The sequence below is a fragment of the Anomaloglossus baeobatrachus genome, chromosome 6, assembly GCF_048569485.1.
Source record: "Anomaloglossus baeobatrachus isolate aAnoBae1 chromosome 6, aAnoBae1.hap1, whole genome shotgun sequence".
Lineage (NCBI taxonomy): Eukaryota > Metazoa > Chordata > Amphibia > Anura > Aromobatidae > Anomaloglossus > Anomaloglossus baeobatrachus.
In genome coordinates, this window is record NC_134358.1 from 579,901,678 (window position 1) to 579,915,665 (window position 13,988).

General features: G+C 59.7%; 1 protein-coding gene across 1 annotated transcript; it reads right to left on the reverse strand.

Annotated features, from left to right (window-relative positions):
* Positions 1 to 2,122: 2,122 nt before the first annotated feature.
* Positions 2,123 to 8,153, reverse strand: LOC142243734 (uncharacterized). Its single transcript, XM_075315936.1, has 2 exons — positions 8,073 to 8,153; positions 2,123 to 7,688 (listed from the first exon to the last, which is right to left on the reverse strand). Exon 2 carries the CDS (start codon positions 7,618 to 7,620, stop codon positions 6,511 to 6,513), a length of 1,110 nt encoding a protein of 369 aa, XP_075172051.1. The 5' UTR covers positions 7,621 to 7,688; positions 8,073 to 8,153; the 3' UTR covers positions 2,123 to 6,510.
* Between the last annotated feature and the right edge of the window lie 5,835 nt (positions 8,154 to 13,988).

Below are 13,988 nucleotides of genomic sequence, written 5' to 3' on the forward strand. Positions count from 1 at the left end.
ACCACCACCAGTGACAATGTGCACAGGACCCTGTACCACCACCAGTGACAATGTGCACAGGACCCTGTACCACCACCAGTGACAATGTGCACAGGACCCTGTACCACCACCAGTGACAATGTGCACAGGACCCTGTAGCACCACCAGTGACAATGTGCACAGGACCCTGTAGCACCACCAGTGACAATGTGCACAGGACCCTGTACCACCGCCAGTGACAATGTGCACAGGACCCTGTACCACCGCCAGTGACAATGTGCACAGGACCCTGTACCACCGCCAGTGACAATGTGCACAGGAGCCTGTACCACCGCCAGTGACAATGTGCACAGGACCCTGTACCACCGCCAGTGACAATGTGCACAGGACCCTGTACCACCGCCAGTGACAATGTGCACAGGACCCTGTACCACCGCCAGTGACAATGTGCACAGGACCCTGTACCACCGCCAGTGACAATGTGCACAGGACCCTGTACCACCGCCAGTGACAATGTGCACAGGACCCTGTACCACCGCCAGTGACAATGTGCACAGGACCCTGTACCACCGCCAGTGACAATGTGCACAGGACCCTGTACCACCGCCAGTGACAATGTGCACAGGACCCTGTACCACCGCCAGTGACAATGTGCACAGGACCCTGTACCACCGCCAGTGACAATGTGCACAGGACCCTGTAGCACCACCAGTGACAATGTGCACAGGACCCTGTACCACCGCCAGTGACAATGTGCACAGGACCCTGTACCACCGCCAGTGACAATGTGCACAGGACCCTGTACCACCACCAGTGACAATGTGCACAGGACCCTGTACCACCGCCAGTGACAATGTGCACAGGACCCTGTAGCACCGCCAGTGACAATGTGCACAGGACCCTGTACCACCGCCAGTGACAATGTGCACAGGACCCTGTACCACCGCCAGTGACAATGTGCACAGGACCCTGTACCACCGCCAGTGACAATGTGCACAGGACCCTGTACCACCGCCAGTGCCAAGTGCACAGGACCCTGTACCACCGCCAGTGACAACGTGCACAGGACCCTGTACCACCGCCAGTGACAACGTGCACAGGACCCTGTACCACCGCCAGTGACAACGTGCACAGGACCCTGTACCACCGCCAGTGACAACGTGCACAGGACCCTGTACCACCGCCAGTGACAACGTGCACAGGACCCTGTACCACCGCCAGTGACAACGTGCACAGGACCCTGTACCACCGCCAGTGACAACGTGCACAGGACCCTGTACCACCGCCAGTGACAATGTGCACAGGACCCTGTACCACCTCCAGTGACAATGTGCACAGGACCCTGTACCACCGCCAGTGACAATGTGCACAGGACCCTGTAGCACCGCCAGTGACAATGTGCACAGGACCCTGTACCACCGCCAGTGACAATGTGCACAGGACCCTGTACCACCGCCAGTGACAATGTGCACAGGACCCTGTACCACCGCCAGTGACAATGTGCACAGGACCCTGTACCACCGCCAGTGCCAAGTGCACAGGACCCTGTACCACCGCCAGTGACAACGTGCACAGGACCCTGTACCACCGCCAGTGACAACGTGCACAGGACCCTGTACCACCGCCAGTGACAACGTGCACAGGACCCTGTACCACCGCCAGTGACAACGTGCACAGGACCCTGTACCACCGCCAGTGACAACGTGCACAGGACCCTGTACCACCGCCAGTGACAATGTGCACAGGACCCTGTACCACCGCCAGTGACAATGTGCACAGGACCCTGTACCACCGCCAGTGACAATGTGCACAGGACCCTGTACCACCGCCAGTGACAATGTGCACAGGACCCTGTAGCACCGCCAGTGACAATGTGCACAGGACCCTGTACCACCGCCAGTGCCAAGTGCACAGGACCCTGTACCACCGCCAGTGACAACGTGCACAGGACCCTGTACCACCGCCAGTGACAATGTGCACAGGACCCTGTACCACCGCCAGTGACAATGTGCACAGGACCCTGGTGCACCATGCGGACACCAGAGTGAGCACGGCTGTGCGGTCACTGTCCATTTTGGTGAAGTCGGAGTAAAATGGAGCAACTCCTCGAATGTTTGTGAAGTGGAAATGGACCCATTGTTATGGATCTTCCATTATAGGAACAAAGAAAGGGAAGAAGGAGGAGACAAGCAGGGATCATGATAGCAAGACTCTTTCACAGTGTAGCTATGATAGGCAAAAAGGCTTTACTGCGCAAATGGCTCGAGGGGAACGTTCCATCGGATGAAGAGGTGCTGGGACAGATTAAATTGTTGCTCAAAATTGAGCAGTTGGAAGCAGAAAGAAACAAGGATGAACTAAAGGGTACATTTTTTAAAAAATGGATGAGATTCATAGTACAACAATGTGCGGAGGCAGAAATACGAAAAATATTATCCCCTTTTCTAATACGGATGGCATCTACAGGAGACATTCAGGGTACACTGGGAAAGCTGAAACTACGTACACAACGGAGACATGATAGTAGGGTGCGATGATTCTCTCAGAAACGTGGGGCTTCTATCGGGTGATAAAATATAGAGGAGTTATGTGTTTTCGCGTGACTTGACCGCGGTGTTTATGTATTAAACTGTTTGGGAGGGGTACACTGGGAATATATGGGTAAACCGGAAAGGTGGATTATTCCTGGTTATATTGTTTGACCTGATGTAATGAGTATGAAAACGGAAATAAAAATTTGTGTTTAAAAAAAAAAATGTAGCAACTCCTAAAATATATAATTTGGGTCCAGCATTCAGTGCAGGATGTGCCAAATATTATTTCGTAAGAATTTCGGAAATGTATGAAACGTCCAATGAATGTCTGTTCTGTTCCTGATCTGAGGAGCTCGGCTTTTAGTGGAGATGAATCTGTGCTGCACTTTATACACTTGATAAAAAGGGACGGGACGGGACGGGACGGACGCCTGCAGCATCTCCGAACTGCTACTACAGGTTCTTGCTATTGTAGGTGACAATGCGTCACACATTATAAGAAGAATGTATCATTGATCATGATGACTGAGAATAATGAAGGGGAACAGCAGCTAGAAGGAAACTTCAGCATCACTATGTGTGAGATGGAGCCGCAGTCCTGCTCCTGTAACTGAGGAACAGACATTACAACAGAAGAACAGCAACATGATCCTTTAGAATTATATAATCTTGTTGAAGCTGCTTCACATCTCTCCTATGTATCACATGCGCTGTGTTGTGCACACGCTGCAGCTGGCAATAAGAGATCGTCTGCAGGAGGGACATGCTGAAAATCTGATTGGCAAAGTGAGGAAATTGGTTATTGCAGCCAGAACCCCTAAAATTGATTCCATGTTGCAGAGATGTGCTGGAGAAGGGGCAATTGTCAATCAGGCCACTCAGTGGGGCAGCACTTATTTAATGATTGAGCGATTGCTTGAGATGAAACCCTTTCTTGTAGACATGACCGATCATCATGTAACACTACGGCGGGCTTTGCACACTGGGGTGGGGTCAAATCGAAAGTGACGCACATCCGGCGTCGCAGTCAATATCGTAGTGTGCAAATCCTTTTTGATACGATTGACGAGCGCAAAAGCGTCGTTATCATATCATCGGTGTAGGGTCCGACATTTCCATAATGCCGGTGCAGCGACAGGTACGATGTTGTTCCTCGTTCCTGCGGCAGCATACATCGCTATGTGTGACATCACAGGAGCGAGGAACATCTCCTACCTGCGTCCCAGCTGCAATGCGGAAGAGAGGAGGTGGGCAGGATGTTTACATCCTGCTCATCTCCGCCCCTCCGCTGCTATTGGCCGCCTGCCCTGTGACAGGCAGGACAGGTGAGTGCATGTGAAGCTGCCGTAGCGATAATGTTCGCTACGCCAGCAGTCACAAGATATCGTTGCTGCGACGGAGGCGGGGACAATCGCGCTCGTCATCGCAGCATCGGCTTGCGATGTCGCAGCATGCAAAGTACCCCTAAGTGAAGGTCAATGGACACAAGTGGCTGAATTGAGGGAATTGCTTCATTTTGCCTGTCCCAACAGGAGGTTTAATTGCAAATGGCATTACTGCTTCAATGAAACGGACAAAGACACTGCAACTAGAAAATAAAGTTCTTCTCTTCTGGCAGCTTTGTCTGTGGACTCAAGCCACCATATATTGCTGGATGATCAACAGCTTACTAAAGGAAAAGCAGTTCTGACTGAGGTAGCAGTTAGGATGAGCAGCTACAGAACTGCCAAAAGCAAGAGGATTGGGATCCTGCCAGTGCTACTGCTGCAGTTGGGTCATCCAGGGTTACTGCTGCCATAGCTTCACAGCCTCATTAAATGAGGAGTTGTGTCATCCAGGGCTACTGCTGCCGTTGGGTCATCCAGGGTTACTGCTGCCATATCTTCAGCCTCATTAGAAGAGGAGTTTTGTCATCCAGGGCTACTGCTGCTGTATCTTCGCCTTATCAGATGAGGAGTTGTGTCATCCAGGGTTACTGCTGCCATAGCTTCACAGCCTCATTAGATGACGAGTTGGGTCATCCAGGGTTACTGCTGCCATAGCTTCACAGCCTCATTAGATGATGAGTTGGGTCATCCAGGGTTACTGCTGCCATATCTTCATCCTCATTAGATGAGTTTTGTCATCCAGGGCTACTGCTGCTGTATCTTCGCCTCATCAGATGAGGAGTTGTGTCATCCAGGGTTACTGCTGCCATAGCTTCACAGCCTCATTAGATGACAAGTTGGGTCATCCAGGGTTACTGCTGCCATAGCTTCACAGCCTCATTAGATGACGAGTTGGGTCATCCAGGGTTACTGCTGCCATATCTTCATCCTCATTAGATGAGTTTTGTCATCCAGGGCTACTGCTGCTGTATCTTCGCCTCATCAGATGAGGAGTTGTGTCATCCAGGGTTACTGCTGCCATAGCTTCACAGCCTCATCAGATGACGAGTTGGGTCATCCAGGGTTACTGCTGCCGTATCTTCAGCCTCATCAGAGGAGGAGTTTCATTTTGAAAAGTATTTTGATGACATGGAGCAGCAAAGCGTTGCCGCAGGGAAATAGATTCCACTCCCACAGCAAACAGACCAGATTTCAGCAACATGTTTCACTTGCTCTCAAAAGAAATAGAAGAGTTCAACAGTTCATCAAAACTGAGTGTGCAGGAGGCGATTCCTCTATACTGTGAGACTGTTACAGATGTTGCCCGTGTGGTCAGTGCTTTGCCACCATAATAATGAGGTCAGATTTGAGGTAGTCTATGAAGGAGGATCTGATGGAGGCCATACTATTCCTCAAAACAAATTCATAGACGGCACAAATGTTCTTCAGGAGGTTTTTCTTGAAAACATTTTTTTTCCACTTACTGCAGAGTCCTGTGTATTTACAGTTATTAGTTTTTTGTGTTATAATGTTGTATCCAATAAATATATTTTATGTTGTATCATAATTATGATTAACAGCCGGACGTCACCATTTTACTACAGGAAATGTATCACTTAAACAGGAGCCGAGGATGAGGGAGTCGGAGGTTTGGCTTACCGGCCCTACAGCCCTGGCAGTGGCCCATCCAAAGCCCCCCAGGCAGCAGCGAGCTCACACACAGGACCACCAGTGACTGACCCACACATGGCACACAAAACACACAACATGATATACAGTCAACTGCCATAGTGGATCATGTATATTTAGAGAGGTGCTAGTCATATATCATTTATATAACCGTCATAGTGCACAGGATATACATCATATACAGTGTCAGCTATATACATATCTGTACACCACACTGGTCAGTGCCATTTGTGCCCCCCTTGTGTAGGTCGCACCGGTCTATCTCCACCTGTAGGTTACACCACACTGGTCAGTGCCATTTGTGCCCCCCTTGTGTTGGTCGCACCGGTCGGTGTCTCTAACGGTGTACGTCACATTGTGCAATGGTGTCCCTTCTTATCTAGATGACAGTATAGCAATTGAGCCCCTCATGTAGGGCACACCACACACTGGTCAGTGCCATTTGCGTCCCCCCTTGTGTAGTCAGACTGCACCGGTCTGTCTAACCCTGTAGGCTACACCACACTGGTCAGTGCTATTTATTTCCCTCAATGTGTAGGTCACACCGCACTGGTCTGTCTCCACCTGTAGGCTACACCACACTGGTCAGTGCTATTTATGTGCCTCAATGTGTAGGTCACACCGCACTGGTCTGTCTCCACCTGTAGGCTACACCACACTGGTCAGTGCTATTTATGTCCCTCAATGTGTAGGTCACACCGCACTGGTCTGTCTCCACCTGTAGGCTACACCACACTGGTCAGTGCTATTTATGTCCCCCCTTGTGTTGGTCACACCGCACTGGCCCATAACCCTACTCCTGTAGGACACACACGGATGGTTTTCCCTGATCTGGGCTTCATACATGGCTACAAGCCTTGTACTACCAGCACTCGTTACTGTCCAAGCCCTACATGTGTCTAATCTAATCTTCAATCCTCGGAATGAGATTACAGACGTTTTCAGATGCCATTCCTGGAGTTGCCCGGCTGTATGGGCAGCTCTTCCCCCAATGTGACAGATGATGGGGTGGCAGGATGGAGCACTCTACAGCTGGAGTGCAGCCTCTCCCCTGTGTGAATCCTTTGATGTCGCACAAGGTTGTGCTTCTTGAAGAAGCTTCCGCCGCACACGGAGCAGGTAAACGGCCGCTGCCCGCTGTGGATGTTCTTGTGCCGCTCCAGGTTGGGCTTCTGGGTAAAGCTGTCTCCGCACACGTTGCACCGGAATGGGCGCTTGCCTGTGTGAATCTTCTGGTGACGACTCAAGTATTTTCTACTATTAAAGCCTTTCCCGCAATCTGTGCATTTGTACGGCCGCTCACCGGGTACTGCGCTGTGGCTTTTCTTATGCGCCTGCAGGTGCGGCTGAGCTATGAAGTTTCTGCGGCACTGATCGCACGAGAACGGCTTCTCTCCATTCCCACAGTCGCCGTTCTGATGAGCACGCTGGTGCATAAGGAGGTGTGAACGGCAGGCAAAGCCTTTCCCACAATCCGGGCAGCTGTGAGGTCTCTCTGCAGAGTGAACCTGCTCCTGGTGCCTCAGCAGAGCCTTCCGATGGGCAAACCTCTGCTGGCACTGGTCACAGGGAAACGGCGTCTCGCCGGTGTGTCTGCGCCTGTGCGTCACCAAGTGCTGCTTACGACTAAAGCTTTTATCACAATCAGAACATGCAAAAGGCCGTTCTCCGGTGTGGATGCGGCAGTGTGTGATCAGGTCAGCCTTGCGGTTAAAGCTTTTGCCACACAAGTCACATGAGAAGGGCCGCTCTCCCGTGTGCAGCCGCTGATGAGTCTGATAGTTCCCTTTATGGTTAAACCCGATGCCACAGTATTCGCAGGAGAACAGCTTCTCTCCAGTGTGGATGCGTTTGTGGCCCACTAGATGGTGGCGGTAGTGGAAACGCTTGCCACATATCTCGCAGGGGTATGGACGCTCTCCTCGATGTGTGCGCTGGTGGCTGGTCAAGTGCGACTTCCGGATGAAGCTGCGGTGGCAATCTGAGCAGGGGTAGGGTCGATCCACAGACGTGCAAGTGCTCTGCTCGAGAACCACGTCATTACCATTCATGTTCAGTCCCGGATCACAGGACGCTGGAGCAACGAATGAGAGACCAGGAGCCACCCGAAAACTGGTACCTGGCACAGAGAAGATGGAGAAATGTTACGAGCTCACAAGAGAGAAAAAGTACTTAGCATAGAGGAGCTGAGGGGGGAAGGGGGACCTCAAATTACGTCAGAATAGGGATCATCAGACTAAGGAAATGACCTACAGAAACTCCTCTTTAGGACCTTACAGGAGGCGAAAGGCACCAAACACTGAGACCTTCAGGATAAACCCAACTGGAGGGTTTCAAGAGGTTGCAGCAAGTAGTGGACCACCCCCGGCTGCGACACCACTCCAAATCTGAAGGTCAAGTACCTGGAGTAATGGGGCCCACAGGCCTCTGACCAACGTGGTCTTATTAGTTACTCTCACCAATGATAAAACAGGGGTCCTCATATTCTGCAGTGGTAACTCACCAGTGTAGCTGCACCCCTTCACGTCAGCCTGGGAGGGAGGCGGGGGGTCCACATCTTCTTCCTTTATAACAATGTTCAACCTTGTCCTGCCTGAGGGAGTAAGAATATGATCACTCCTCGTCCAGCTACCCCCAAATTCTCTGCACCAGTCACGACTATGGACGCTCAACTAGAGTACTCGTCTTATCTCCCTAATCAGTACACTAAGAAAAGCCTCAGGCGCCTCATCACAGTCTCCCCACGGTCTGGGAGCCTCTTGACCACTCCCGCCAATGTTTCTGTCAGCCTCATTCAATTAGCAGGTCAACCATGCATCATCCTCATTCACCCAACACTTGCTCATCTCAACTGTATCCACTACTCCCCTCTCCAACCACCAAGCCCTGGCCTCTGCCCCACCCCCCCCTCTCCAACCACCAAGCCCTGGCCTCTGCCCCACCCCCCCCTCTCCAACCACCAAGCCCTGGCCTCTGCCCCACCCCCCCCCTCTCCAACCACCAAGCCCTGGCCTCTGCCCCACCCCCCCCCTCTCCAACCACCAAGCCCTGGCCTCTGCCCCACCCCCCCCCTCTCCAACCACCAAGCCCTGGCCTCTGCCCCACCCCCCCCCTCTCCAACCACCAAGCCCTGGCCTCTGCCCCACCCCCCCCCTCTCCAACCACCAAGCCCTGGCCTCTGCCCCACCCCCCCCCTCTCCAACCACCAAGCCCTGGCCTCTGCCCCACCCCCCCCCTCTCCAACCACCAAGCCCTGGCCTCTGCCCCACCCCCCCCTCTCCAACCACCAAGCCCTGGCCTCTGCCCCACCCCCCCCCTCTCCAACCACCAAGCCCTGGCCTCTGCCCCACCCCCCCCCTCTCCAACCACCAAGCCCTGGCCTCTGCCCCACCCCCCCCCTCTCCAACCACCAAGCCCTGGCCTCTGCCCCACCCCCCCCCTCTCCAACCACCAAGCCCTGGCCTCTGCCCCACCCCCCCCCTCTCCAACCACCAAGCCCTGGCCTCTGCCCCACCCCCCCCCCCTCTCCAACCACCAAGCCCTGGCCTCTGCCCCACCCCCCCCCTCTCCAACCACCAAGCCCTGGCCTCTGCCCCACCCCCCCCCTCTCCAACCACCAAGCCCTGGCCTCTGCCCCCCCCCCCCCCTCCAACCACCAAGCCCTGGCCTCTGCCCCACCCCCCCCTCTCCAACCAGCAAGCCCTGGCCTCTGCCCCACCCCCCCCCTCTCCAACCACCAAGCCCTGGCCTCTGCCCCACCCCCCCCCTCTCCAACCACCAAGCCCTGGCCTCTGCCCCACCCCCCCCCTCTCCAACCACCAAGCCCTGGCCTCTGCCCCACCCCCCCCCTCTCCAACCACCAAGCCCTGGCCTCTGCCCCACCCCCCCCCTCTCCAACCACCAAGCCCTGGCCTCTGCCCCACCCCCCCCCTCTCCAACCACCAAGCCCTGGCCTCTGCCCCACCCCCCCCCTCTCCAACCACCAAGCCCTGGCCTCTGCCCCACCCCCCCCCTCTCCAACCACCAAGCCCTGGCCTCTGCCCCACCCCCCCCCTCTCCAACCACCAAGCCCTGGCCTCTGCCCCACCCCCCCCCTCTCCAACCACCAAGCCCTGGCCTCTGCCCCACCCCCCCCCTCTCCAACCACCAAGCCCTGGCCTCTGCCCCACCCCCCCCCTCTCCAACCACCAAGCCCTGGCCTCTGCCCCACCCCCCCCCTCTCCAACCACCAAGCCCTGGCCTCTGCCCCACCCCCCCCCTCTCCAACCACCAAGCCCTGGCCTCTGCCCCACCCCCCCCCTCTCCAACCACCAAGCCCTGGCCTCTGCCCCACCCCCCCCCTCTCCAACCACCAAGCCCTGGCCTCTGCCCCACCCCCCCCCTCTCCAACCACCAAGCCCTGGCCTCTGCCCCACCCCCCCCCTCTCCAACCACCAAGCCCTGGCCTCTGCCCCACCCCCCCCCTCTCCAACCACCAAGCCCTGGCCTCTGCCCCACCCCCCCCCTCTCCAACCACCAAGCCCTGGCCTCTGCCCCACCCCCCCCCTCTCCAACCACCAAGCCCTGGCCTCTGCCCCACCCCCCCCTCTCCAACCACCAAGCCCTGGCCTCTGCCCCACCCCCCCCCTCTCCAACCACCAAGCCCTGGCCTCTGCCCCACCCCCCCCCTCTCCAACCACCAAGCCCTGGCCTCTGCCCCACCCCCCCCCTCTCCAACCACCAAGCCCTGGCCTCTGCCCCACCCCCCCCCTCTCCAACCACCAAGCCCTGGCCTCTGCCCCACCCCCCCCCTCTCCAACCACCAAGCCCTGGCCTCTGCCCCACCCCCCCCCTCTCCAACCACCAAGCCCTGGCCTCTGCCCCACCCCCCCCCTCTCCAACCACCAAGCCCTGGCCTCTGCCCCACCCCCCCCTCTCCAACCACCAAGCCCTGGCCTCTGCCCCACCCCCCCCTCTCCAACCACCAAGCCCTGGCCTCTGCCCCACCCCCCCCTCTCCAACCACCAAGCCCTGGCCTCTGCCCCACCCCCCCCTCTCCAACCACCAAGCCCTGGCCTCTGCCCCACCCCCCCCTCTCCAACCACCAAGCCCTGGCCTCTGCCCCACCCCCCCCTCTCCAACCACCAAGCCCTGGCCTCTGCCCCACCCCCCCCTCTCCAACCACCAAGCCCTGGCCTCTGCCCCACCCCCCCCTCTCCAACCACCAAGCCCTGGCCTCTGCCCCACCCCCCCCTCTCCAACCACCAAGCCCTGGCCTCTGCCCCACCCCCCCCTCTCCAACCACCAAGCCCTGGCCTCTGCCCCACCCCCCCCTCTCCAACCACCAAGCCCTGGCCTCTGCCCCACCCCCCCCTCTCCAACCACCAAGCCCTGGCCTCTGCCCCACCCCCCCCTCTCCAACCACCAAGCCCTGGCCTCTGCCCCACCCCCCCCTCTCCAACCACCAAGCCCTGGCCTCTGCCCCACCCCCCCCTCTCCAACCACCAAGCCCTGGCCTCTGCCCCACCCCCCCCTCTCCAACCACCAAGCCCTGGCCTCTGCCCCACCCCCCCCTCTCCAACCACCAAGCCCTGGCCTCTGCCCCACCCCCCCCTCTCCAACCACCAAGCCCTGGCCTCTGCCCCACCCCCCCTCTCCAACCACCAAGCCCTGGCCTCTGCCCCACCCCCCCTCTCCAACCACCAAGCCCTGGCCTCTGCCCCACCCCCCCTCTCCAACCACCAAGCCCTGGCCTCTGCCCCACCCCCCCTCTCCAACCACCAAGCCCTGGCCTCTGCCCCACCCCCCCTCTCCAACCACCAAGCCCTGGCCTCTGCCCCACCCCCCCTCTCCAACCACCAAGCCCTGGCCTCTGCCCCACCCCCCCTCTCCAACCACCAAGCCCTGGCCTCTGCCCCACCCCCCCTCTCCAACCACCAAGCCCTGGCCTCTGCCCCACCCCCCCTCTCCAACCACCAAGCCCTGGCCTCTGCCCCACCCCCCCTCTCCAACCACCAAGCCCTGGCCTCTGCCCCACCCCCCCTCTCCAACCACCAAGCCCTGGCCTCTGCCCCACCCCCCCTCTCCAACCACCAAGCCCTGGCCTCTGCCCCACCCCCCCCTCTCCAACCACCAAGCCCTGGCCTCTGCCCCCCCCCCCCTCTCCAACCACCAAGCCCTGGCCTCTGCCCCACCCCCCCCTCTCCAACCACCAAGCCCTGGCCTCTGCCCCACCCCCCCCTCTCCAACCACCAAGCCCTGGCCTCTGACCCCACCCCCCCCTCTCCAACCACCAAGCCCTGGCCTCTGACCCACCCCCCCCTCTCCAACCACCAAGCCCTGGCCTCTGACCCACCCCCCCCTCTCCAACCACCAAGCCCTGGCCTCTGACCCACCCCCCCCTCTCCAACCACCAAGCCCTGGCCTCTGACCCACCCCCCCCTCTCCAACCACCAAGCCCTGGCCTCTGACCCACCCCCCCCTCTCCAACCACCAAGCCCTGGCCTCTGACCCACCCCCCCCTCTCCAACCACCAAGCCCTGGCCTCTGACCCACCCCCCCCTCTCCAACCACCAAGCCCTGGCCTCTGACCCACCCCCCCCTCTCCAACCACCAAGCCCTGGCCTCTGACCCACCCCCCCCTCTCCAACCACCAAGCCCTGGCCTCTGACCCACCCCCCCCTCTCCAACCACCAAGCCCTGGCCTCTGCCCCACCCCCCCCTCTCCAACCACCAAGCCCTGGCCTCTGCCCCACCCCCCCCTCTCCAACCACCAAGCCCTGGCCTCTGCCCCACCCCCCCCTCTCCAACCACCAAGCCCTGGCCTCTGCCCCACCCCCCCCTCTCCAACCACCAAGCCCTGGCCTCTGCCCCACCCCCCCCTCTCCAACCACCAAGCCCTGGCCTCTGCCCCACCCCCCCCTCTCCAACCACCAAGCCCTGGCCTCTGCCCCACCCCCCCCTCTCCAACCACCAAGCCCTGGCCTCTGCCCCACCCCCCCCTCTCCAACCACCAAGCCCTGGCCTCTGCCCCACCCCCCCCCTCTCCAACCACCAAGCCCTGGCCTCTGCCCCACCCCCCCCTCTCCAACCACCAAGCCCTGGCCTCTGCCCCACCCCCCCCTCTCCAACCACCAAGCCCTGGCCTCTGCCCCACCCCCCCCTCTCCAACCACCAAGCCCTGGCCTCTGCCCCACCCCCCCCTCTCCAACCACCAAGCCCTGGCCTCTGCCCCACCCCCCCCTCTCCAACCACCAAGCCCTGGCCTCTGCCCCACCCCCCCCTCTCCAACCACCAAGCCCTGGCCTCTGCCCCACCCCCCCCTCTCCAACCACCAAGCCCTGGCCTCTGCCCCACCCCCCCCTCTCCAACCACCAAGCCCTGGCCTCTGCCCCACCCCCCCCTCTCCAACCACCAAGCCCTGGCCTCTGCCCCACCCCCCCCTCTCCAACCACCAAGCCCTGGCCTCTGCCCCACCCCCCCCTCTCCAACCACCAAGCCCTGGCCTCTGCCCCACCCCCCCCTCTCCAACCACCAAGCCCTGGCCTCTGCCCCACCCCCCCCTCTCCAACCACCAAGCCCTGGCCTCTGCCCCACCCCCCCCTCTCCAACCACCAAGCCCTGGCCTCTGCCCCACCCCCCCCTCTCCAACCACCAAGCCCTGGCCTCTGCCCCACCCCCCCCTCTCCAACCACCAAGCCCTGGCCTCTGCCCCACCCCCCCCTCTCCAACCACCAAGCCCTGGCCTCTGCCCCACCCCCCCCTCTCCAACCACCAAGCCCTGGCCTCTGCCCCACCCCCCCCTCTCCAACCACCAAGCCCTGGCCTCTGCCCCACCCCCCCCTCTCCAACCACCAAGCCCTGGCCTCTGCCCCACCCCCCCCTCTCCAACCACCAAGCCCTGGCCTCTGCCCCACCCCCCCCTCTCCAACCACCAAGCCCTGGCCTCTGCCCCACCCCCCCCTCTCCAACCACCAAGCCCTGGCCTCTGCCCCACCCCCCCCTCTCCAACCACCAAGCCCTGGCCTCTGCCCCACCCCCCCCTCTCCAACCACCAAGCCCTGGCCTCTGCCCCACCCCCCCCTCTCCAACCACCAAGCCCTGGCCTCTGCCCCACCCCCCCCTCTCCAACCACCAAGCCCTGGCCTCTGCCCCACCCCCCCCTCTCCAACCACCAAGCCCTGGCCTCTGCCCCACCCCCCCCTCTCCAACCACCAAGCCCTGGCCTCTGCCCCACCCCCCCCTCTCCAACCACCAAGCCCTGGCCTCTGCCCCACCCCCCCCTCTCCAACCACCAAGCCCTGGCCTCTGCCCCACCCCCCCCTCTCCAACCACCAAGCCCTGGCCTCTGCCCCACCCCCCCCTCTCCAACCACCAAGCCCTGGCCTCTGCCCCACCCCCCCCTCTCCAACCACCAAGCCCTGGCCTCTGCCCCACCCCC